At 34.6% G+C, this 21,630-nt stretch overlaps 4 protein-coding genes across 5 annotated transcripts in view; 3 read left to right on the top strand and 1 right to left on the bottom strand.

Moving 5' to 3' along the window:
- Positions 1 to 21,630, bottom strand: part of LOC122720869 (cadherin-23) — a 74,191-nt gene that overhangs the window by 45,827 nt on the left and 6,734 nt on the right. The window lies entirely within an intron of this gene.
- Positions 6,073 to 12,386, top strand: LOC122720871 (vitamin K-dependent gamma-carboxylase). The gene is made up of 11 exons (XM_043947915.1): positions 6,073 to 6,444; positions 6,839 to 7,101; positions 7,177 to 7,498; positions 7,604 to 7,786; positions 8,067 to 8,230; positions 8,346 to 8,725; positions 8,845 to 9,045; positions 9,369 to 9,607; positions 9,876 to 10,190; positions 10,374 to 10,515; positions 12,269 to 12,386. The coding sequence occupies exons 2-11, from the start codon at positions 6,867 to 6,869 to the stop codon at positions 12,299 to 12,301; spliced, it is 2,214 nt and encodes a 737-aa protein (XP_043803850.1). The 5' UTR covers positions 6,073 to 6,444; positions 6,839 to 6,866; the 3' UTR covers positions 12,302 to 12,386.
- LOC122720873 (organic cation transporter protein) lies at positions 12,351 to 16,279 on the top strand. The gene is made up of 8 exons (XM_043947918.1): positions 12,351 to 12,701; positions 12,848 to 13,047; positions 13,185 to 13,424; positions 13,713 to 13,971; positions 14,164 to 14,332; positions 14,508 to 14,821; positions 14,969 to 15,252; positions 15,662 to 16,279. The coding sequence occupies exons 2-8, from the start codon at positions 12,874 to 12,876 to the stop codon at positions 15,920 to 15,922; spliced, it is 1,701 nt and encodes a 566-aa protein (XP_043803853.1). The 5' UTR covers positions 12,351 to 12,701; positions 12,848 to 12,873; the 3' UTR covers positions 15,923 to 16,279.
- LOC122720872 (leucine-rich repeat transmembrane protein FLRT1-like) lies at positions 17,515 to 21,099 on the top strand. 2 transcript variants are annotated; one of them, XM_043947916.1, is made up of 3 exons: positions 17,515 to 17,836; positions 18,101 to 18,461; positions 18,841 to 21,099. In XM_043947916.1, exons 1-3 carry the CDS (start codon positions 17,775 to 17,777, stop codon positions 20,629 to 20,631), a joined length of 2,214 nt encoding a protein of 737 aa, XP_043803851.1. In that variant the 5' UTR covers positions 17,515 to 17,774; the 3' UTR covers positions 20,632 to 21,099. The 2 variants fall into 2 exon arrangements, with proteins under 2 accessions (XP_043803851.1, XP_043803852.1); XM_043947917.1 differs by having other exon boundaries at positions 18,116 to 18,461.

Genomic DNA, 21,630 nt, shown 5'->3' on the forward strand with positions numbered 1-21,630 from the left:
TAAGGGTGATAATTAAGTAGATAATATGTGGATTGTGTGGTGATAGATTGTGTAATGGGTTGCTTATTATATTTAAGTAGATAATGGGCAAAGTAGTGCTTTTTGGTTTCCTTGGATTTTGCTTGTTTTTTTTTTTTTTTTTACGCTTTTAACTATTAATTATTTTTCATTTTCATGACGATGGAAATGTAAAATATTGATAGAAAGTTATTTTAATTTAAATTTTATTTTCAGCTTTAGTCTTCCGCGTCGGTTTTCTGTACAACTCCTTTTGTTGCTTTTGTACAACGATCAAAGATCTGAACGTTTTACAAACGTATACCAAAGGAGAATTTCATTTAAAAATGTAATAAATTTTTACGTAAAGGAGGGTGGATGGGACGTGGTTAGGGTGGGTCTCCAATTTGCAGCAACCTCCCCGAGGTGAGACCTGGGCAATCATTATTATTTGATATACAATATATAATTATATCTTGTAATAATAAAATCTTGTAATATCTTGTAATAATTAAATCTTGTAATATCTTGTAATAATAAAATTATATATTGTATAACAAATGATATGAGCTAATTGGCTGCAATCGCGACTTTATTTTTATCAAATACTAACCTATAGAGTAGAGTAAATAGATAAGATTTACTAACAATAAGGTGATGGTAATACATTTGGTTTCTAAAATGATAAATACAACTTTTTTACATTGATTTAAAACGTCTATTTTATCTCCACCTATATTTTTGCAATAATATCCAAATGTGAAATATATATATTCATTGTGGAAATTCAATCTAAAATTTTCCAAAACTTGAATCATTGGAGTGACAACATGATGGACGTCCAGTTGTACACTCGGTTGAACACGCACCGGTACCTGTATCCCCTACGTTTTGTCACCCCAAAGAAACATCTTTCCGGACGAACGCTCAGCCAAAATGAAAATCGTTCGTATGCGATAAAGCGAGCGTCATTCTGCCCCTCTGCCGAGATCATGAACTATCGAAACGAGAAATGCTAATGAGCTTCTAATAGTTTTAATTCCATTCGCCCACCCTACGCGGATTTCACGCCAAACTTAAAAAAAGAAAATCCAGTGCAGGTTTTTTGGTGTAATAAATACGAATAACAAAAAAGAGATTTTCCTGGGGAGAGTATTAAGAAGATAAAAAAAAATTAGGTGTGAAAATCCCCGTAGTAAACTCTGCTGATGAAACACTTGCATGAGGATTGGTTAGTTTAAAAAAAAAAAAAAAACTAGAAAAAAAATGCATGCACTTTCTCAATCGTTCTTCGAACAGCTGCGGACAAAAAGCAAGCACACAAAAGATGAAATTACAATTTCTGGAAGATTGATTAATTATACCGTATCAATAAACAAATGATAATTATTTTAGTTAAATTATATTTAAATCGTTCATTTCTTCAATATTTTTCTAAAAAATAATTAATCTGTATACAGTATGTACCTCATCTTCAATTTCAGAACAGAAGTTCAAGCAATAACTTTGAAGAATCTTTTTATTAATCAATCGAGAAACATCTTCCAACCCTAACAGATTTCACGAACATTGAAAACGCTTAAGGAGCGAGCTTACCGCCATGGAAAACAAACTGGCCACCCATCGATGATCGGTGCTCCATTATCTTCGGCCTGTCACGGCTTTAGAGGATTACACGTCGATTACGAGGCTCAATTTTAAACTGTCCGTCTACCCTCTCGCCTCGAATCGGCAACCCTTTGCGGGTTACTCCATGGTTTTACAATCAGTCACCCGTGCTGTGACACGAGCGACGGCTCGTCGAAGGGGTTGTTTCTTTTCGAAAAGCGGATTACGTTTCTCATTTTGTCCTCCTTCTTTTTTTTTTTTTTTCTTTTTTCTTTTTCCACACGTCGAATCGATTCTCCTGTGATCGTTATTGATCGATGGCTTTTTCGACCTGGAAAAGATCATTTATAAAAAAAAAAAAGTTTCGTTAGAAACTACTTTACCTGGAAAAATTTTCGACGTTTCGTATGATAATCGAAATAAAATTTGAGCATTATAAATTTCGTGATTTTGTTAACAAAATTCAATTTTGTTTGTTGAAGTTCGAATAAAAATTTTGTAAGAGGTTTGTTTTAGAATATTTTATATTTTCGAAGGGCGACGAAACTTTTTCAGGAGGTTTTTTAGGGGTAAAAGAATAATCCATAAACAGCAGAAAGGTTTCACGCTTTTCTCCGATTCTTCATTTTTTCTCTCTCTTTCTCTCTCTCTTTCTCTCTCCGTGACATTTTTCGCACGTCACTGTTTACTCCGATACAACCCCTTTTTGGTATTTCTAGGCGTGGTAGTATTTTATAGTAAAGGGTGCCGGCAAAAGGTTTTTGGAAATCAAATGATCGTAAAAACTTCATGCTTTTGTTTGTAGACTTTTGTTGGTTTCACTTCTTCCTCCTCCTTTTTTTTTTTTTTTATATCTTTTGAATTACGATTTGTCGTTCAATTGAAAAAGATAAATTTTATACATATATTTCTAGAAACGATTTAAAAATTTTCTAGAAATATTCCACGAAGAATATTTTATTTATTTCTATCTCAACATAATTCTTTTTGTATATTTCTTTTTCCAAATCCATTCTTATTGTGATAGTATTTATAAATCAATACATATTATTATAAAATTAAATAAGTAGGAGGATAAGTATGAAACTTGTCACTATTAAAGGTGCAACTCAAGTTTATCGAACAAGGAGAACGAAAAATCCATCGTAGCATTAGAAAGTACTTGATGCGTACTCGGTACTTTGAAATTTCGAAGACCCCTCCAGTGTACGCCGCCATAGGTGCCCCCAGGTTTTTTTTCAGTATGAATGATGATGTATGGATGTTGGCTGGGCGCTAGGGGCTGGGTAAAGGGTTCCATTGTTGGACACCCCCCTCGAGAATCGAACCCTCTCTCTCTCTGTTCGCAGGAGAGACCATCGTGAAATATTGTCGGCGAGTAACAAACTACATTCTGCAAGCTGTATACTGTTAATTTTATGCCGGATTTTTTTTTCTTCTCTCTGCCCACTTCATGGGTCCCCTCCACTCCCCTTGTGCTGCTTAGATTTGTCGCGAAAAAAGATCGTTACCGATGGAATTTTTTTACGGGGAAACGATTCACTTTTTCATCATTTTATGGTTTTCGAATTTTTAATTCTATCTCTAAATATATTTTCTTTCTTTCTTTAATTTTACATAAGGAAAACTTTTACGATATGTCGAGTATGGATTACATCGGGCACGTGTTACATCTATCCCATTGTTCTTTTTATGCGTAAAGAGCTGTCTACAACATCCTTTGATTCTTCTTTTTTTCACATGAATATGCGTCCGGTATAATGCAGCTGGAATTACACCTTTGATCAAATTTCTTTGAATAATATATATATATATATACCATAACGAAACATATGAAGTGTACAACTTTCCAACTCTGCGATTACTCCCTTCTACTTTTCGATAAGAATCTACACTCAAGAAAAAAAAGACTACTACCTTTTCTTCTTAAATCTTACACAATCTCGAATCTCTCTTAAGAATCAAAATCTCTCAACGATTATGTCCATATATATATAACATTAATATCAAATGAAATATAATTCGATTCTTCGAGGATCAAAAAGAAATAGAATTAGAAAACGAAGAGAGAAATACACGTGATTTCCAAATGGCTGCCAGAGGGTTAGATAAAATACTACTGACAATATAGATGATATATCAAACGTACTTCACAAAAAGAAAAAAAATACCACCATTCGAAAAAGTAACTCTCTTAAGAATCAAAATCTCTCAACGATTATGTCCATGTATATAACATTAATATCAAATGAAATATAATTCGATTCTTCGAGGATCAAAAAGAAATAGAATTAGAAAACGAAGAAAGAAATACACGTGATTTCCAAATGGCTGCCAGAGGGTTAGATAAAATACTACTGACAATATAGATGATATATCAAACGTACTTCACAAAAAGAAAAAAAATACCACCATTCGAAAAAGTACAATCATCTCCGATTCTCGATTGGAAAACGAAACGCGGTGGGACACGTGAGCGAGGAAATTAACGCCGTTATTTGCTCACGGGCACGCATAAGAACCCCATCAACCCCCGCGCGGATATTTGCCTAACGTGTTTGTTCGGGAATATGAATCAGTCCACCTGGAAATGAGAAAAAGGAGAGAGGGAAATTGGAACGAGGGACGAAAGGAGATCCACGATTGTCGTACGTATTTGCCCGGCTATTTATCACGGTTTATTATTTCCTATTGTCGATGGAGTCACGCATTGTTGGCGGACGAGGAGGGCCGCGGCGAATTTCTAAAACCGTGTCCGATCGAATTTGCATATATCGGCCTGGGACGCGTGTCAGGCGTCCGATTACAGGCCCTATTAATCGCGGTTCCGCATTGTTCTTCGCGATATCAAATTTTCCCCCTCCTTTGATTCTCCTTAGGTTGCCCGTCTTTTAAAAGATTTTGATACAGCGGTCGAGAGATTAATTTAACGGATGGATCATTTATTTGGTTATGTTAATTGGTTTTAATTTTTTTAGATTGAGTTACAATCGTAGTTAATTTTTTTTTTTTCTTTTCAAGTAAAAGCTATCGAAATTATTCGTCTATTTTTTATTTAACATTTTGATACGATAAATATAATAGCTGTTGTAAAAATGTAACCACGTTCGATTTTAAAAAAAGTATCGCGGTTATTCAAGGAACGAGACCCAAGGTCCATTACGAGATGGCAGTTTTAGAGGCTTGAACCTTGAAGAGGCAGCACTAATCAAAAGTGGTCCACGGAGACAGATTGAGGGGCGTGCTGAAATAAATCAGCCCTTTGTTTTACGGCTTTAAAACGGCCGTTGGGGATTTCGAACGCCAAGTTATATACGTCCATTCATTAGAAACACCCCAGCTGCGAGATCGAAAAGACTTGGTCGGCCATTCAAAAACTGCGTAATCGTTGTTCTCTAATACGAATTATACCGTTATATCACTCCTCCTCTACAGTTTTAACTACGTCTACTATATTTTATTCGAAACTATTTATTCGAAAAATTATATTAATTTCCGGAGGATAATATCTCGAATACGTTTTGATTATCCAAAATTTGGAAAAAAATACATTTGAACGAACGAGTCATCGGATGATAAGCCAGGAAGAAGCAAATTTGTTAATATTTCGCAAATATATATATATATGTAAGAGGAAAAGTTGATGAAATGGAAGTTGTGTTCATCGATTTGATGAAAGGAAAGGGTTAAACGATGCATTGTAGCGGAAGTGATGAGAATTAATGATTTTGGAGATTTATCCTGCATCCCACAGGACCTTGTTGATGAAAGGCAAGGATCCTTCGTGTAATGACCTGTCTGTGAAGAATTTAATTTCCTCGCACCCTTCTTGTATCGATGACTAAGATGGGTTATTATTCACAAGTTAGGAGAATTTTAAAAGGTTGTATTTTAATATCGACTAGATATAAAATGGAAAGAATATGAGATTAATCAAGGTATGCTGTTGGATACTTTATATTTATCGCAATGACAATAAAAAATAAATGTTAAAAGTGGAAAGTACACTATTGCGCGGTTGTTTCTATAATCGGTCATAAATCAAAAATATTTATAAATTTCCCAGACATTGTTATATAATTATACAGGCAATGGCGGAGATAAGTAGACGTCGATAATTTATTTTTAAACAGAATCGCGCAACGTATAACCGGTGGTTATAAATTGTTTCAATTGTAAAATATTTGTTGTAAAAATTAATTTCCAATCAAAATTTTCCACAAGTTTTATATCGAAATCGAAAATGTAAAATTCTATCCTTAAATCTTTGAAAATAGATAAATAATAACAAATATTTTTATTTCTTCCAACGAGGCATAGCATTTCAAATATATTTTAACATCATTTAAAAATTTTTTACTCTTTAACAATCTACTCTCAGCGAGTCGAGTTATGAAATACATAAAAACATAAAATCAAACGAAAAGGAAAAAAGAAATCTTATATTCAAAATATAATAACGCAATACAATATCCAAATAACAATAATAATAAATTGCTCGAGCAATTTTAATTAATTAATATTCTATTTTCAAATTTTCCTCGCCTACGAAATGCCGCCACGACGACATTATATTTTTTGAATATCGACCGATAAACGTACATCGATGAACCTGAGCGTGCAAGAATACACGATAATATATTATTATTGCGCGGGCGCGGGTCAATAATCGAGCACGTTGCCTGGCGACGGTGCTCCTGCTCTCTCTCAGCCTCCGGAATTTCTTCTTCTGCGGACTAGTCCTGCAACCGCGACTCGCAGAAGTCCAGCAACCTTCGATACATCGGCATCGGACCGGTTTCATACTCTCGCTCACGAACACACGCCGTTAAACGCTTGGTAAGTCGAACCCGGACGATTTAGATCGAACTTCGCCCGTTCGTTCGTTTTGTTCTTCGATTCGACAATTCACCACTTTGAAGAGCGTTCCCACTCTCTCTCTCTCTCTCGTTCCACTCTTTTATCGGCCGTCGCTCGCCTTTTTTTCGCCTCGAATTCGAAAGTTCAAAAGTAAAATTTCGAGTGTTTCGATAACACTTGTATTACGTTTCAATCGATATCGATATTGGAGTATTAAGAATTTATCGATATTGGTTTTTTTATTCTTGTACTTTTTCGGCCGATCACCGAGTTGAACGCAAAAGAGGCAAAGAGAGAAGTGATATATTCTCGATATTCCAAGTTATCTACGTTGTTTAAGTAGGATAATCTGCGTTGTTGCTTCTTTTTTTAGATTCTAGCGGTTGGACCGTTCGCTAGTTATGTGGAGGAAAAGTAGACAGTTGGCAAATCCCCGAGTTTGTCCATCAGAAGTAGAAAGTGAACGTGATAAAGGAGATGGAGGAAGGTATTGCGCGGTATTAAGTGAAGTCGAGAATAGATTCGAGAAGCTGTGCGGATTTAAATTAGGCGATCTCTCGTCATTCGAAAGCTTCGCTGCGCTTTTGTATCGACCGACTGATCCAGCTAGCTTAGGAGTCGTTCGAGCACTCTTTGGTAACTGAGTTTTCGATTCTATTGATTAATAAATGAAATTTATTTATTTGGCAAAAAAATGAAATGGCCACACAGGACTATGCATGGTGTTGGACGTGGTGGAAGAACGAGGATTGGGTGACGTCGATATAAAATGGGGAGATCCTATGGAGTGTCATTTCCCTTTGATTCACGGAATGAAACCGTTGTCGTTGCCATGGATGATATCAATTTACACGATAATGTGGATAGGCGCTTTTGGAATCATGCTCGGCTCGAGGTTCAAAATAGCTTGCGCCTGTTTCCTGATTCCTTATTGGTACATCTTCCTGCTGGACAAGAGCTATTGGAACAATCATACGTACCTCTACGGTATCGTTGTGATCCTCTTCTGGGGCACGGGGGCTGACAAATACTTGTGAGTGTGAAATTAATTAAAGTAGCGATATTATGGTATGTATAATTGAAGAGATGGAAAAAAATCTTATCCTTAATTTAGGAGGAATATTTTGTAATTTTGCAGCGCATTGGATGCCACTGAAACGAAAAGAAGTGTAAATACCGTACCGTTGTGGAACTACTTCATCTTGAAGTTCCAATTTTTCGCGCTGTATTTTTTAGCTGGATTGAAGAAATCAGGTGTTGAATGGTTATCGGGATACGCCATGGCAAATTTGTCAAGGCATTGGGTCTTCAGCCCGTTTAGGTAGGTTTAATCAAAGAATCTTGAAGAATCGAAGATTGGACATTTGTAAAGTGTCTAAGTGTACCAAAATTGAAACATTTTTATAAAAATGATTTTTTAATTTGCCAATTGTCGTGCATTAATGATATAAGAATATATAGAATTATTAATAGTACAGAGTATACGATACATTTTTGTCATTTACGGTTTTTTTTTTTTTTTTGTATTATATTTAGTCTCCAATTGTACCTTATCAGAAATATTGAACTTTTATAGTCGATAAATTATTGCACCATTTCAGATTATTCTTGACCACCGAGCAAACTGATTTTTTCATAGTTCACTGGTTTGGATTTATCTTTGACCTTACCGTTGGATTTTGGATGCTGTTCGATAAAACTCGTATCCCTGCAATGGTATTTTGTACTGCTTTCCACTTAATGAACTCTAGGTTATTTAGCATTGGTAAGCATTCCCACACCATTCTCTGCACGTATTCTCTCATGATGGATAATTCCATAATTCGAAGGAAAAATCATACCGTTACGAATATTATATTAATTTCAGTGTTTATCCTCAGGAATGTTTCCATACGTGTGCCTTGCGACAATGCCACTCTTTTGTAAACCAAATTGGCCCCGAAGACTCGGCATTTTCCTCAAACGTAAATCTTACTTTTCATTTTCTGCGAAAATTCAGGATATAAAGATCTGTAATAAAGCCACGATAGATCTGCCGAAAGTGTGGCACGATAATCTAAGTGGAAATGGGTCATCGATCGATAATGGAAATCGAGAAAGTACAAATTCGATAAACTCTACAATTACTTGTAAAAACACGAAGAGAATCGATCGAGGAAAATCGGCTAAAGTGACGAGGAAGCAAAAGTTCGTAGTTTCTCTGTTACTATTCCATGTATTCTTGCAGTTTTTCTTACCATACTCTCATTTTATCACGAAGGTACACTAATAATAAGTTCCTGATTACACCAATCGTTTACTTTTATCTTTTTCTTTTCTTTTATTTTTTAATACATTCGTTTCTTTCTTTTTTTTCTCTCTCTCTCTCTCTATTATCAGGGTTACAACAATTGGGTACCAGGAATGTACGGATACTCTTGGGATATGATGGTCCACGTTTGGGACACTGTACTCGTCGTGGTTAAAGTTCACGACAACGCGAGTAACGAGGATCGTTATTTGGATCCTACAGCTTGGGTACAGAGTAATAGGTGGGAGAAACATGGTGACATGCTCGTGCAATACGCCTCTTGTTTGAAAGTAAGTGTTATCTTTATCAATAAACACGTGCCATTGAATTAAGTAATAGCTAAGAAATCAGAGATTCTTTTTTATTTATGAATCCAATGGAATTTTTAGATTTTTGAGAATAAATTTATTTTAAATTTATTTTAAAATTTTGTGAAAGTAAATAATGTGTTATCGTTATTGAAATTCGTATCATAGAATTAAGCAATTTTCCTTTGAAGAAAGAAATTTTTTCTTCTTCTTTTACAAATCCAATGTAATATTTAGAATTTAAAAAGACTATACCAGGAAGTTTCATATTATCTGTATAGCGGAGAATAATTTAATATTCGCAGGAGAATTTGATTAAGCAGGAGAACCAATTTTTCGAGAATAATTTCCAACGCGATAAAAGGCCAAAATGGTCGCGATTGTCATCGAATTTGAGTATCTATATCGACGTGTGGTGCTCGTTAAATGGAAGATTCCAACAGAGAATGTTCAATCCAAATGTTGACATGTTAACGGTAGATTGGCATCCTTTTAAGCCCATCTCGTTTTTAATGCCACTTCTTTCCCAGTATAATTCTTACAGGTATGGATAAACGTAATTCATTTAGTTTAATGTTTCACGATTATTTCATCGAGAATTATATCTTATAAAATGCTGTAATAAACTGTGATAAATCTCCATCATTATTTTTCACGGTATAACTCTTTTCTTAATTCAAAATGAGAATAATTATTAAAATTAAAATTATAATATAAGAGAAATATTCTCTTGAGAAATTAATTATTTGATCCATATATATCTAATTTTCAATTTATATTAATGCAGAATATTATTGTTACATTCTATTTAGATACAAGTTGGAAGAAATTCAGCAACAAATTTACACTTGGTCCAACGACACCGACGTCCTCTTCGTTGCCGATTTTCCAGGCATGCATTTGGATAATTACATCACCAAAAACTTCACCAACGTCACGTTAACGGTACTCGAAGGTGAAGTAACCTACAGCGACGAAAAACGGAAACACGACATCATGGTAGGAAAGGGATCATCGATTCTGATAGAAACGGGACAATTTCACAAAGTGAAAACTATTAGCGCTTATCCAGCTTGCTATATGTACACCTGTACCAATCTGAACAAACAGCAATCAGAAACTAATGGGTATTTCACAATTTTACAAATTTCTAAAAATACATAGACAATTTCTTAATCGTTAAATATCTTCATTAAATTCTTCAATTATTTACTTGCTTTGGAAAAATTAAAATATGTTTCAATCTAATTAGGGAACAATATTGCAATATAGATTTAAAAAATACAATGATTCTTAATTTTTTTTTACAGGACAACAGAACTTGAAGAATCGAAAGAAGTTCTACCAATCGCAAAGGAAATAAATTATAAAATCGACGCTTGGATAAGAGCGTTCCATCACATTGCGAATGCATTTTTCTATTTAGTGTACGACGTGCCCATGGTTCGAAGGGTGCAGATAAGCAATTAATTAATTTAATTCCTTTTATTATGAAGTAAAGCGATTTCCGTTTCCTCGAATGAATAATTATTTAAAAGTAGGAAATGGGAAGGCGAAAGAAAAAATTTATTTTTTTACCTGTCGAGGGTAAAATTGTGATAACGATTCTCAGCGAATAGCGTTATGATTAGCTACATACGATTAATTGTTACAAATTAAATACGTTTGAAGATAATTTATTATAATTTTATCAGTTATCTCGCGTCAAAAAATATGAGAAGTGGGAAGAAAAACTTTTCACCTTTGAGAGTGCGAAGATAACGATTGTAACATTGTAACGTCTATTATTAGTTCTTAATAAAAAAGATAAAGTAGAAGACGATCGTAATCATCAAGTACGTCGATTCATCTAAGCCTATTATTTAGAATCGCATCTCATAACACGTTCGAATCTCTTTTCTCACTTAACGTAATTAAAGAACGGTGACGCGAAATTAATCTCAAGGATATCGAACTTGCGATCGTGCAGATACATGTGATCGATTATATTGTTTATAGATAAATAATGAAAGTAAACAATCCGCATCTTTCTTCTATTAATCATTGATTAACGGATAATCGTGGAAATTTATTGACAACATTACAATAAATATTCAACGTGAGACGTAATATCCAATAATTTTATATAATGATAGATGGAAAATTTAATTTCAGGATAAATAATTTTTACAATTGAAGCAGTCAAGAAGTTTGGTTCGTTTAAAGAAATAATTCTTTCGAAATTGATGACAAGATACTGGAATCAATTTTGTAATTCTCGACGCAAGATAACACAAATCGTTAAAATTAACGAACTGTGGCTGTGAAATGTACACAATTAAATATTCCCTCTCTCCTTCTTTGGCGTAGTAACGCTTGTTGTAAATCTCGTACGCCTACGTTAATCGCATAAATTTGATAGCTCGTATCATTGTAATAAGCTTTCTCGTCTGATAAGTTGTAAGTAAATGCATCCGGTGAATCTGTTCATCATCTCAGTAACGTACCTACTATTTCATATTATCTCGTTTTCGACAAAGCTTGTTCGAATTACGATGTTATCGTCAACGCAATATAAAATGTGTTGCCACCTGTTTTCTTTACGATATTGTTTTTATCAATATTTTTTTTTTTTTGAGAATAATTATAGAAATAATTTCTTAATGGTTTATATAGGTACTTTTAAAAGATTGTATATCCAAGATAAATTGTTTTTGAAAAGGTTTATATTATTTTTCATCAATGAGTTATTTTATTTTTTTTTATGATTATTATTGTTTTTTTTTTGTATATTTTATGCTTTGTTCAAAAATTTATTAATTTTGATTTAGTGTTTAGATATTTTTTAAAGTAATTATATAGATGGAAATGTAAAAATCACAAATATATATTAATTTATTCTCTTTTTAACGAGTTAAAAACAGGTTTACGGTTTAATAAGCGCGAATGTGGAAATCTGTCGAGAAAAAAATCTAATAAAATGAATCTTTCTAGATAAAAAATCAAGATTAACAAGTGTACGATAAATATTTATATAAAATTTCCATGATTAATCTTTAGATATAGAATCGTGAGTCGACGGAGTCCATTCTTGAATCGATGGAATTATGTCTCGTTTAAGAATCGAGGACACTGACACGAGTGAATCAACCCGATTATCATTATCATACTATTGCAATATGCGTAATTTCTATTACGACTTTACCTGACCAGTATGCTTATCTAGATACGTGGTGGAGGAAACGAGTGTCGATCGTAGTCAGTCGCTCGTACACGTTCAGAGGCCTTCGACACATGAAACGATGTAGTGGAATCGTTGTTGATAATACAATTGATCAATCGTGAAATAGGTGAACGTTAAGGAAAAGTGTAAACGATTTTGGAGTGACATGATCGGACTATTGATTATTTTCAAGTTTATTTATTGAATGAAAATAATTGAACGATGATTGTAGTAATGTAGTAAGTGAGAAAATATTGGTGATAAAAAAAAAAAATTTGTGGAAAATTTGTAAATTTGTATACGAGGGAATAGATATACAATGAAATATGAATGATTCTTGATCGATTAAAGATCTCTCTTGAGATTAAGAAATGAAAGATTGAATTTGAAGTGGATTCGAAGTGAAAACAATTTTGAAGAGAATATTAAGTAATCGGTTAGCATTATTTCCTAGTTTTGATATCAGCGGTATACTTTACATTTCTTTTGAATATGAATATTCAATACAGGTTCACCCATTAAAATCAAATTTATTAATCTTCGTTCCAAATAGTTTGAAAATCGTTTATTTCTATTTCTCAGAGAAAAGTAAAAAAAAAGTAAAAAACATGATAACTGATCAAGATAACGATATAGAAAGAACGAAATCCACGGATCCTCTTTTGGAGGCGCTCGATAAATTGGGTTGCGGATCCAACTTTCTATGGATAATATTTATTTTTACGCTCACGCCGACTATATTCAATGGAATGCACTCTATGTCCTATATCTTTATTGCAGAAGTAAGATTAACTCATTAATCGATGAATGGTACATTTGATATCTCCATAGATCTGGACAACTTTTGTTTAAAATTAAAATAAGAAATATTTCAAATAGTAATTATATTATAAATAGATAAAAATATTATTTCTCATAGGTCCCCACGCATTGGTGCGCAATACCAAGTTTGACTGCTGCAAATTGGACAGATGAAGAAATAAGAAATATCTCTTCCTCCGGTTCGTGCACGATGTATAATTACGATTACGAGTATTTCGCGCATATTGGATACGAGGAAGCTTTGGAATACAAAATTTCTCACACCCTACCCGAGTCGATCCCTTGCCAATCGAGGAGCTTCGCAAACGATATCGATGGAACTTCTCTCGTTCAAGACGTGAGTATTAGATAACGATGATAACCACTATCCTATTTTCCCCCTGAGCTGTTCTCATTCTCGTCAGAAATTCTTCTTCTTTATCCCGTTCGATTCTCAATATTTCAACGACATCTACATCATTCACAATTAATTTTAGATATAAAACTCGAAAGATATATAAAATTATCTTCATCGATATATATTTGTGTCCTCTTGAAATTGAATTCTTTTGAAAAAAGTTGTCAATAATTTAATTATATCATGATTGAATTTCATTCACCGATTTTATTAATAAATAATTTTTAGTGGGATTTGGTGTGCGAAAAAACAGCTGATCGTTCGAGCACTCACATGGCTTTGTCCCTTGGAAAATTATTGGGCAGTGCTTTTTTCGGTATTGTGGCGGATAAGTACGGTCGCAAGATATGTTACGCCGTTGGTATAATAATGTTGATCACGTCTGGTCCAGCCGGTGCTGTTGTACCGTGGTACTGGGCTTTTATAATCTCGAGGCTAATTAATGGTGCCAGTCACGCTGCTATACAATACTCATCTTTCACGACACGTAAGTTGTATTAACGAAGCTGTGACATATATATTTAGCATTAATAAAAAGAAAAAAAAAATCATTAACACGAAAACTTTTAAGATATTCTATTTCACAAAATATTTTAATAAAATCTTCAACCACGTATTATTTGATGGATTATATTTCGCTATGATCAGTGTATAATTTTCAATTGTTCATATTGTACAGTTACAGAGGTAGCAAGCGAGAAACATAGAAGGTGGATGGGAATCGCTTACAACACTGGATACGCTACAGGAATAGTCATTGTACCGGGTATAGCTTATTTGTTACACGAATGGAGACACATTCAATTAGCGATATCTTTGCCGGCTCTGCTTCTGTTAATACATCTATGGTAAGTACACAATTATGTAATGTGCTAATATCATTGGTTGTCAAAAATAATCTTGTCGTTTTTCGAAAGAATTCTTCTTTGAAAGAATTCGAATTGAATTAATCCAGGAATTTAATCGATATTCTATTTTTGGAGACATTTATTATAATGAATATAAAGATAATTTTATTTTTAGGTTCATGCCGGAATCTCCAAGATGGCTGATAGCGCATAATCGTCGAAAAGAGGCGAAGATGTTGATCGATAAGGCGTCTAAAATAAATCAAATTGAAAGAACGACCACGGTATCGTTAACCATAAAAAAGCAAGAATTGAGAGATACGAATGATATAACGTTTAATCCGAAATTGATATCAAACAGCATCGAGGATAAATTGCACAAAAATATCAAAGGATTTCAAGTGCTAATTAGCAACTGTGAATTACGAAAGAGAATTCTTATCACGAATTTTACTTGGATGACTGCGTCTCTGACTTATTATGCGTTAGGTAAATACCAGGCTTTATCCACGATAAAACTTGAAAAATTATCTTTAAAAGTTCTGATTGTATTTTTTTTTTAATTGTATTCGTTCTATTTTTTTTTCTCTCTTTTTGGAAGTTGTTTTTATCAACGATACATGTATTACATTTCAGCGTTAAACGTGAACAATTTCTCAACAAATCGTTACATTTACGTCCTCGTAATGGGTCTAACCGAAATACCGGCTTACTTGATACCAACTCCTATTCTAATGATAATAGGACGACGCCATGGAAGTGAGATTTTATACATCATTGCTGCGCTATGTTTATTGTGCATTCTAGCCATACCGACCAGCGAAACGGATGTGATTATGGTTATATCTTTGATCGGAAGGTTTAGCGCATCGGCCGCTTATGGCATAGTTATTTTATACAGCTCGGAACTTTTTCCCACGGTAAATGCACCTTCATTCTTTTGTATCATAGAATTTTTATCCATTTCATATTTCCAATCTAATGGTTCTAACCTCTTGCCTTGTAATTTCTTCAGATAATACTTGAACTCATCTTTACCTTTTTACAGAATTTATTTATTATTTCTATTTAATCTGTCATATATATAATCTCTTCGATAATTTTTCAAATCCCATAGAAATTCATATTCAACTTTGCATATCGTAGAATTTTATTTTCTATTTATTTTATTTTCTATTATTTTATTTTCTATTTATTCCCATGGTATTTTTAATCCATTAATGGATCGACTCCTCGCCTTACAATCTCTTGAACAGATTTTCAGATAGCATATAAAATAACACTAATTAATCTTTTTTTTTACCATCTTTGAATTATTCTCGAGAACAGGTGTGCAGGAATTCTGCAGTCGGTACCAATTCCGCGATGTCCCATATTGGAAGTGTGGCTGCGCCTTACGTTGCTGATTTATTAGGAGCCGTGATATGGTGGGGGCCAACAACGCTTTGCGGTGGTTTAGCGCTAATAGCTGGTTTGTTATGCTCGATATTGCCTGAAACACGCGGCAGGCCTTTGGCGAACACGGTAGACGAGGAAGTCACCGAGGGAAGAGAAAACGTGTCTTTCCACAATTGCTGCAAGTGTCGATGAAAAACTGATAAAAACCTGGATACACAGTACACTGCCGATCAAAAGTTTCAAATCGTTAATCGTGCATAAGAATAATTTAGTAAAGAAAAGAATTGGAATTCCGTTGAACTGGATATCTGTGATATTGATTTCGAACTGATAATAAAATTAATGGAAAATTTGATTTTTGATCGACAGTGTATCTACATTTCGTTTCATATTGCTTTTATACAAGGTAATATTTTATATAAGTTATACGTTGTTTCACTCGTTTACAAAGGAATTCGAAATCTGCCAAATATTTTTTACCCAAGTGTGTTGCTTTAATTTTGAAATGGAAATAAATTTGTATACTGATTTATAATACGCATAGCGATCCGAAAATTCTTTCTATTCCTTTTTCGACGATATTTCATTTCATGTCCAAAGTTCTAACATTATATTTGACCGAACGGTCTAACTCGTTTACAGTGAATAATTCTCTCTCGTTTATTAAGTGTTATATAATAAGTTAACTATTGTAATTATCGTACATATCATGTGTATATATATATATGGAAAAAGACACGCGATTATTTTAATTTGAACATATTTCCTGTGTTGATAACAATCTTTTATTGTATTATTCCATATAAAACAAGCAATACAACGAATAATATCTTCAATGTAACATATTGCAAGATAGTCTCGCGTTGAAAGAAGGCGTAATGTAAATTCGAAGCATGAAGAATTTATCGTTCATTTATTTGTGGTTTATTCTCTGTTTCGTAAGAATAGATTACATATATTATTTATAAATTATACATTTATGTAATTGTAAGATATTGTACTATTCAGGGGCTTCAAAATTTACGTGCAAGAAGCATCAATATTTTTGATCAAGATATTGCAGAGTGCATGGATCGATCAAACATGACATTTCGTAAGTAAAAATATCGTAACAAAGTTGAGATTATCACGTAGTAAAATCGACCTTCTTCATTAATTTTTAAAATTTATCAAATTCATAACTTGTGATTTGATCAGGTATATTTACACTAGTAAAAATTATTTTATAGTTTTCTTAAAAAAAAAAAAAAAAAAAAAAAAAAAAAAAANACAGAAAGAAAATGAACTCCTCACAAATTGCAGATGAATTAATGAAACTTCGTGACTCGTCGGAGGCAAGAATAAAATTAATAAACGAAGAGGAAAATTTCAGAAGCTATGGCTGTTTCTTAGCTTGCATTTGGCAACAAATTGGCGCGGTAAGACATCCACGCGAATCCACGTGCATCCAATAAATTAACACGTTTTCTTCTTTATTTTTACTTTAGATGAATGGCTCCGAATTGAGCACATATAACATAGCAGGAATTATCGAAAAACAATATCACGATGACGAAGATCTGAAAACATTTTTCCATAAAATCGCGTTAACGTGCGAAGATGACATCCACAGAAAATGTAAGTAAATTGCATTTATTATTGCACTTATTATCAATCGATTTAATTGATATTAAAATTATAGAAATGTATTGTCGATATTTCAGTTTTAGGCGTGAATGACAAGTGTGACGTCGCTCTTAGCTTCAAATTGTGCACGTTGAAAGCTATGCGTAATTATCCCTGAATCAATCTATATTTTATCTATTTGCACTTGTCAATTACCGCAAAAATTATAGAGGATTAAAAGAATATTTTATTATTCCCACCTTTTATCGCCTACCTTTCTCTCTAATAGCGTTCGAATAGGCCTAATAGCGACATGCGATAAAATTAATCAATCGGAAACGGATAGATACAGATTGACACGCGTTCTAGAACAATTAGATCGCATTCGTCGGATAGTTGCAATTGTTGTTCCTTCGTGAAGTATCGACAAGGCGCGTACATGTTCGGTAAAAAGTTAAGAAACTTTTCGACCGGGATCTCGAAATCTCAGGAATTAGTAAGGTATCGAACGAAAAAATTCATTTTTTTTTATCTGTTGCGCAAATTTTAACTTTTAATTGAAGACTGGATACGAAAAAAAAAAAAAAAAAAAAGAGAAAATCTGTATTTTACCGCGAAATTAAAATTAAAATTTAGAAAAAAAATAAAAAAGTTGATTATTCGATATTTAACGATTGATTACTCGAAGGAAAGAATATTTTTCCATTCAGTCTTCAATTCGATCAGATATAAAAATAATCATTTTGCACGTTAACGAGCGTGCAGTTTTGTTTGGCGAAGACTTCTAGTTCTTGGTTCGACATTTGGAATCGCTCTACTTTTATTCTGGTCATGCTACATATTTTTCAATATGTTAAACTACAAGATTACGGATACCAATGCCTTCCCTAAAAGAGTAACAAATTATACGTATATTGAAAATTATACGTATATTGGAAATTATACGTATATTGGAAAATCGTTGGAATTTCAACAATCTTTGGGGAATAGAAAGATCGAGGAAAGAAAAGTATCGGCGAGCTCGTATTGCCAGATTAAATCATGCGACACGATAATTTGCACGTCCATCCCGAGAGAGGCTAATATCGAAACAGTGGTGTCAACCTATATTGAGAATGATTTTAAGGTAGAGAGATCAATAATAAATATTTCTAATTCCGTTTCTATTTTTCCAACCATTTACGTGCATTTGAGTTGGATAAAGGATTTCGTTGTTGTAATTTCGTAGCGATAACTAATAATTTTGCGTTCGACGAAAAGGAAATGCAAGGAATGACGTGTATTGCATCATTAAAAGGAATAAACTCGCCGAATATTACTGTGCGTTACCGCTATGAAATTGCAACTTGTTTCAATCAGATTTCAGATAGCAGTATAATGAAAAAAATATTTATTACGATTACAATCAACGATCCATATTTCTTTTTTTATTTTATAATTGAAAATTAATTTCCTCCGTTCCCAAGCAGCAGTTGCGTAACATTATTATTAAAATTTCGCTGCAGGCAAACTGCAAGAATGCGAAATCTGTGAAGTTGTCCATCGAAGATTGCGAATTCTCGGACAACACGCTTCGAAAGAATTGGCTGAGCGTCAACTTGTCGATCGAGGAGTTAACGTTGAACCGATGCTCCCTCAAAGAAATAGAGGACGACGCGTTTGCCTCGCCCATTTACGAAAAAACGAGCAAGATCATGATCGTCAACAACAAGATCGCTTCTTTGCGCAAGGCGATGTTTCGTCACCTCGAGGCATTGCAAGAGCTGAGTATACAGGAGAACATGGTCAAGTCGGCCGAATTTAATCTGCTCGAGGAGGTTGCGGGTTCTTTGACCAACCTGGAACTGTGCCAAGCCATCAACGATCGAGAAGTGCTTAAGAACATAACGGGCGCGGACGAGTTGTTCAAGTTAAAATTGTTATCATTATACGGAAACGTTATATCCAGGATCGACGAGAAATTATTCTCAGGGGTGTCAAAAATCGAGTCCCTCTACCTGCACGACTCCGACATCGCGACAGTGTCCCGTGACGTCTTGAAACCGATGGCTTCGTCCATATTGCTTCTGACGTTGTACAGAAACAGGATAACATCATTGCCAGAGGGACTGTTAGATTCGGCGATCAGCTCAGCTAAACGTTTCCATATATACGTGCAAGGTAATCCTTGGCACTGCGATTGCAACTTAAAATGGATGCAAGATTTCGTGGAGGATCATTCGAGCATGATAGACAATCCAATTTGCAACACTCCACCTACGAACGCTGGAAAATCATTCGCTGTGGCGAATTTCTCTTGCGACGAGTCCTCCGTTACCATCCCTACCACGATGCTGAGTACAGAGTTATCAGGATCTGTCGAACACGATTCGAATCAAAACGACCGCACCTCGACCCCTCGAATATCTTCTACCACCAACAACAGCAACGACAAAATCCGTGTCCCTTGTAACGCTACCGACACGTTCCTACAAACTTACAACTCGCGCAAGTTGCAGTCGACGACAGACGTTCAACTCTACCCCCGATTTCCCAATTTCTACGTCTCCAAGATCCTAGACACCAGCATACTGGTGAACCTCCCCAATCTGACCCAATCTGGCGTCACTCTGCTCTGGTTCGACAATAATAACGTGTACAGCTCCGTGAGATGCGCGAGAAACGCGAAACGGTCTTATCTCGTGGAGGATATCGATCCGCAGACGACGTACACGATCTGTTTGCTCGACGATAACGGGAGATTTATATCCCCGTTGAATTGTTTGGCCGTGACTACAAGGCCCGCTTACGAGTCGAGGACCTGGTTGACGAACGCTGACAAAACACTTGTCCTTTCTTTATCGATCGCCTCGTTGCTCCTCCTCTTCTTCGTGGGCGGTTTCCTCTCGTTTCTGCTGATAAGGCGATACCCGACGTTGCTTCGAGGCAGCAAACGCGTGATGCTGGTGAAACGTTGGAACGTGGACGCCATTGTGCTTCCCAGAGGCGTCGACGCGAACCAGAAGTGGCAGAGGCGGCGGTCTTGTGTCGGCAAGTCGCACGAGGATGGATACGTTACGCCATTGCCCCCGATTGGGATTCCTCGACGTGCGTCGAGATCTAGAGCGAGCTCGCAGAGCGATAGAAATAGTTACGTATCGCCGATGGAGACGAACGAGACTCAATTGGATTTGTGGGGGCTGGAGAGACGGAAGTCGATCGCTCCTCCGGTTCCGCCTCATCCTTCCCGCATGATTCCATCTGTTTCAGGAACCGATTCCAAATACGAGCGTGCCTACCAAGTATTCACGGTCTAATTTAATTTTCCTGATATTCGATACTTATTATTGGACCGCGACCTGTTTTACGAGAATTAAACGATGATCTCGAATCTCGTTTACTCGGGCTTCTTACACGCGTTTCGCAACAGCGCGAGAGCGTGTGTGGCTCAGCGTTTCTCAACGTGGAACGTTTCAACGTGGAACGTTAACTTTAAATTATTACTCTATTATTATACTAGTTTAAATTATTACTCTCAGAGAAGATATGATAGAAAGCATTGTTCGAGCAAATTGTTGAAAAGTTGTAACGAACTTGATGATACAATTACAATAATATAAATCACGAATAGGAAATATAAGAAAATAGTCTTCGAAAATGTCTTGGAAAAAATTGACGAGCAGAAACAGAGAAATTCGTTTCGTCTTATGGAAAAGACTTATAAATTTATTTTTAATTTATAAAATTCTTGGTTTGGAAGTTATACTTATAAATTTATTTTTAATTTATAAAATTCTTGGTTTGGAAGTTATACTTATAAATTTATTTTTAATTTATAAAATTTTTGGTTTGGAAGTTATATTTATAAATTTATTTTTAATTTATGATTAAAAATTAAATTATATATATAATTATTTAGTAATTTATTTGTAAGTTATGTTATATTATTCATTAAAATAATTATAAAATTAAAAAAATTAGTATAAATAATTATACTTATAAATTTCTCTCGTGTAATTTTCCACGAATAATCGCAACGATCCATCGACGATACACACTTAGTGATAGATACGATCGAGAAAAATGATTAGTTAGTTGAGAAACGCTAAACCCGTCCGTTCTCGCCTCGTCTCTCGGATCGACTTTCGTTAAATCTGGCGTACAGCCCAAAGATACGCGTGTCAATGTCAATATCTCAACGATCCCCCTATTATAACCAGAATGAAAGAGGTTACTCTCGATCGACGGAAATAAAAAAAAAAAAAAAGAAAGAAAACAATTTGAATCGGTCGATTCGTTCGATTATCCCTGTACTG

This window comes from Apis laboriosa, unplaced genomic scaffold (genome assembly GCF_014066325.1).
Source record: "Apis laboriosa isolate Shangri-la unplaced genomic scaffold, ASM1406632v1 scaffold13_cov153, whole genome shotgun sequence".
Classification (NCBI taxonomy): domain Eukaryota; kingdom Metazoa; phylum Arthropoda; class Insecta; order Hymenoptera; family Apidae; genus Apis; species Apis laboriosa.

What these genes read in the sequence shown, in the direction of transcription:
- LOC122720871 (XM_043947915.1), top strand. Translation starts at nt 6,867, where the DNA reads ATGTGGAGGAAAAGTAGACAGTTGGCAAATCCCCGAGTTTGTCCATCA. An exon ending in ACGGGGGCTGACAAATACTT is followed by an intron (nt 7,499 to 7,603) that starts GTGAGTGTGAAA and finishes GTAATTTTGCAG; the next exon opens with CGCATTGGATGCCACTGAAA. An exon ending in AATACGCCTCTTGTTTGAAA is followed by an intron (nt 9,046 to 9,368) that starts GTAAGTGTTATC and finishes TAATATTCGCAG; the next exon opens with GAGAATTTGATTAAGCAGGA.
- LOC122720873 (XM_043947918.1), top strand. Translation starts at nt 12,874, where the DNA reads ATGATAACTGATCAAGATAACGATATAGAAAGAACGAAATCCACGGAT. An exon ending in ATACTCATCTTTCACGACAC is followed by an intron (nt 13,972 to 14,163) that starts GTAAGTTGTATT and finishes CATATTGTACAG; the next exon opens with TTACAGAGGTAGCAAGCGAG. An exon ending in TCTGACTTATTATGCGTTAG is followed by an intron (nt 14,822 to 14,968) that starts GTAAATACCAGG and finishes ATTACATTTCAG; the next exon opens with CGTTAAACGTGAACAATTTC.
- LOC122720872 (XM_043947916.1), top strand. Translation starts at nt 17,775, where the DNA reads ATGTTCGGTAAAAAGTTAAGAAACTTTTCGACCGGGATCTCGAAATCT. An exon ending in AAATCTCAGGAATTAGTAAG is followed by an intron (nt 17,837 to 18,100) that starts GTATCGAACGAA and finishes ACGAGCGTGCAG; the next exon opens with TTTTGTTTGGCGAAGACTTC. An exon ending in ATATTGAGAATGATTTTAAG is followed by an intron (nt 18,462 to 18,840) that starts GTAGAGAGATCA and finishes ATTTCGCTGCAG; the next exon opens with GCAAACTGCAAGAATGCGAA.